Source organism: Buceros rhinoceros, unplaced genomic scaffold, assembly GCF_000710305.1.
Source record: "Buceros rhinoceros silvestris isolate BGI_N320 unplaced genomic scaffold, ASM71030v1 scaffold22723, whole genome shotgun sequence".
Taxonomy (NCBI): domain Eukaryota; kingdom Metazoa; phylum Chordata; class Aves; order Bucerotiformes; family Bucerotidae; genus Buceros; species Buceros rhinoceros.
Window position 1 is genome coordinate 5,233 of NW_010405662.1, and position 3,751 is coordinate 8,983.

A 3,751-nucleotide genomic window follows, 5' to 3' on the forward strand; every position below is an offset into this window, starting at 1 on the left:
CAGCGGGGCTGCTTCTGAGTGGGAGCGTTTGGCTTGGGCCTGGGGAGCGATGGCGGTGACGATGCCCATCCTGTCTGAGCGAGCAGAGTCCCCGCACAGGGGAGGCTGGGAAGAGGAAAGTCCCATCGCACCATCTGCCTGGGGGCTCCCGCTCCGTGGCTGGGGATCGGAGGGCAGCTCCTGGGGGTGCAGAGCCGCCCTCACAGCCATGTTCCCTGTCGAGAGGTGCCTCCAGCTGCCTTTGCAGCTCCCCAGCGTTGGGGGCAACGCTTGTCTGGGGTTTGTGCTAAAGGCCATGGCGTTCCGCCCCACGGATCGTGGGTCTCAGAGGTTGGTCTTCAGGCTGTGTCAAACCTCAGACCAACCCTTACCACCCTGTGGACCCAGGGCAGGCCACGTATCTCCAGGTTCTTCTCTGAGCAGTTGTCCTGGTGAATAACCACAGCTCCGTGGGGGCATAACAACATCTCCAGGCGCTCCGGGTGGAGGCCTTGAAGCTCCAGCACAACCTGCACTGTCCCCTGCAGACGTGCTGGTGGGAGAAGGGCTGCCTCGTTTCCTCAGGCTTTCCCCAGCACCGCAACAAGCGGCTGTCTGGCTTTGGGAAGGTTTTGGATTGCTTTTGGCTTCTTTCTTTTCCTTTCCCTGGATCATTTTTTCTCCTTCGTGGGTTCCTCGTGTTTAAATGGTGCCCCTGTTGGAGGGCTTTGCTCTAAGAGTTCCTGTTTGTGCAGAAAGTAAAGTTAAGGTCCACTGGGAGAAGGAAGGATTGCTCCCTCACTAGCTTTGGGTGGGTGCTCTGCCACCAGTCTGCAGCTGTCATCCAGGTGACCCCTGTGCCCGGTTTGCCCTTCCTTCACCCCGAGGAAGGCACTGCCGCTCCTGTGGATGGGCTCGGTTCCCTCCACGCGGCAGGTTGTGCCTGCCCTCATGGCAGCGACCTCCTGGAGGAGAGGCCGTGGGGCTCCCACCTCAGTCACATGTGGCAGAAGCTCCTTGAGGAAACGGAATCCCCGGGCTGCTGCCTCAGCCGGGCAGATGAGGCCGTGGGGCTCCCACCTCAGTCACACGTGGCAGAAGCTCCTTGAGGAAACGGAATCCCCGGGCTGCTGCCTCAGCCGGTCAGCTGCTGGCTCTCAGGAGCGGCCTCACGCTGTTGGGTCCTGCCGTCCCATCGGCTTCAGGACTGTCAGCTGCCAGGAGGAGGCTTTGTCTCCGTCTCTGGCCTGTCTTTGCAGCCAGCCAGGCTGTGTGGACAGGAGTGACACGGCGAGCTGCTGCTTGAGCAGACTCTGCTTTGCTCACCTCCCGTCTGCAGCCCTTGGGCCACCTCTGGACACTAAAACCATGTATCGATAACAAATGCAAGACCCGGCAAGGTGATTCCCCAGCCAGTGGTTCCACGTGCTGAGTCCCTTCTTCCCCATGTGCCACTAACCTCTCTGACGTCTGTGACCCTTCCACGCACAGGAGCAAACCCACATGTGCTTTAGGAACAGGAGCCCACGCTCTCGTTTGACAAATCCTCTGGTTAGAGGAAGGTTGAGATCATTCCTTCTTTTGTTCTGGGGTCGAGGGTGGTCTCTGCGCAGGCAGTGTCTGCGTGGTGCGTTACCCGTGCTCTGCGGATTCCTCCAGGAGGCCCTGCTGCTGATTCACGCTGCTGTGAGCGCTGCCGAGGCTCTCCCAGCGCTGGGGTGTTCCCTCTGAGGGATCCCCATCTTCTGAGGAGCTGCCGCTGCTCAGAAGTTAAGCCGATTCTGTCAGCTCTTGATGGCTAACGCGGAGCTTCTTTGCTCTCTGTCCCTGAGGCTGTTAATCGTAGCAGCTGCCTTGAAAAGGCTCCGGCAGTGGCAGTGCTCTCGCTGCGCTCTGCCAGTGCCCTCCTAACGTCACACACTTCGTGACTTCAAAGCAACCGCGCGGGCTTGAGGCGCTTCTCATTAACTTACCGAAGAGATCTGGGTCTCCTGGCTCTTGTGGAACAAGACTGATCCTTGTCGGGCCATCATCAGTCCAGGCAGTGCTGGGGCATCCCGTACCTCGGTCCTTCACCAAAGCTGCTGATGTGACTGTCCTGTCCCCCCTCCAGTCCTCAGGTCTGCCACGGGCAATGGGCCAGGGCACGGGGGCTCTGCCTCGAGGCAGCCGCCGCTCGGCTGGGGCCTCGGGGAACTGGAAAGATGCGGAGGACCGCCGCCGCTCGGCTGGGACCTCGGGGACCTGTAAAGATCTGGAGGCTGCCCTGTCCCTCCTGAGAGCAGAGCAGTGCCCTGGCTGCACTTACTGTAAGGTCGCCCACTTGCCACAGTGTCAGCTTTCAGTTGGCAGGGTTTGTTCGCGGCAAGACCAAGAGGTAGTCCCCAGATCGCCTGCTAGACGTCAAGCGGTGTTGCCTTGTGCCAGTGCTAGCCATGGCCTCTGAAGATGCCTCTCAGGTGCAATTCCACCCTCCCCAAACCTCCAGACTCCTTCCCTCTCCACTCTTCTGTCTGCCTGGAGTAGGACAGCCGCAGACTGGGGGTGGCTGGAGAGCAGCAGTTCGGCAGACAGCTCCGTGCCTGCCTGTGCTCTGTCCTTACAGCCTGCTGTGGTGCGGCGCTGACACACGCTGGGTTTACAGAGGTGGGGCAGCTTCTGCTGGGAGCTCCAGTTCTCTCGTCTTGCCAACAAGGGCCACTGGCCTGTGTCCCTCGGCTTCTGGCACACTTGCTCCATGCTGCCACGTGCCCTTTCCGCAGGAGGGTTTCTGCTCTTCCAGGAGTCGCAGTTGCTGTTGGTGTGGACTGTCCGTCTGGTTAGGTTGTCCCCAGCTCTGGTCGGTCTCTGCTGGGCTGTCTGGTGGTGCTCTGCTTTCGTGCCTGCCAGCCTGGTCAGTGGAGGGACTCTCCAGTCAATGCTACACGGGCGTTTGATCCACATGTGGTTTTCTGCAGACCTGTTCCCTTTTTTAGCGTTCCTGTACACAGTTCGGTTGCCAGCTCCGGATTCGTTGGCCTTGACAGGCTGTGAGCAGGTTGCCTCCCTCCGGACCCTCAGCCAGGAGAGTCATGGCAGGAGGGCCCTGCTGTCGTCTGCCCGCTGGGGCCTGTGGCTGAGCTTGTGGCTGACCACTCAAACTTTGTCGGGTGGGTTTTTCTCTGCTCCAGCCTCCCTCTGCGAGTGGGTCCTTTCTTGCCTTTCCCAGGAGAGCTCCCCACCTCCACGTCCAGAGGCTGTGAAATTCCTGAGGGCCTATTCTCGCTGTGGCCCTGGCGTCAAGCCATGCAGACCGCTCTCCTTTCCCAGGAGAGCTCCCCACCTCCACGTCCAGAGGCTGTGAAATTCCTGAGGGCCTATTCTCGCTGTGGCCCTGGCGTCAAGCCGTGCAGACCGCTCTCCCCCAGGCCTGCCAGGACGAAAGCAGACACAGACCCAGAGGCTCCAGAGGCGCTGGATGCTGAAACCAAGGTGAGTTGCGCTGGCTGCATCCATCCAGGGGCTTCTGGCACTTTCCCGTTGCTCCTGCTTTGAACTCTTCATGTGTTCTTCTACAGTGCTGGGTCAGATGAGCAGCGAGAACAGTTCCTGGCTGTTCCTGGCTGAAGGGAAGGAACAGGGTCTTGGTCACCAGGGTGGTGACATGAGCATTTGAAGATTGCTTATACTACCCTCTGGCTTCACCCTTCCCCAGGTGGCCAAGAGGGCCAGCGGCATCCTGGCTTGTCCCAGCACTGGTGTGGCCCGCAGGAGCAGGGCAGGGACCCTCCAC

At 60.3% G+C, this 3,751-nt stretch overlaps 1 protein-coding gene across 1 annotated transcript in view; it reads left to right on the forward strand.

The window, feature by feature from the left end:
- ENKD1 (enkurin domain containing 1) overlaps positions 1 to 3,751 on the forward strand; it is a 9,127-nt gene that overhangs the window by 2,254 nt on the left and 3,122 nt on the right. Inside the window, 1 exon segment of the mRNA XM_010133825.1 lies at positions 3,289 to 3,450. Coding sequence (XP_010132127.1) covers positions 3,289 to 3,450 — 162 coding nt within the window.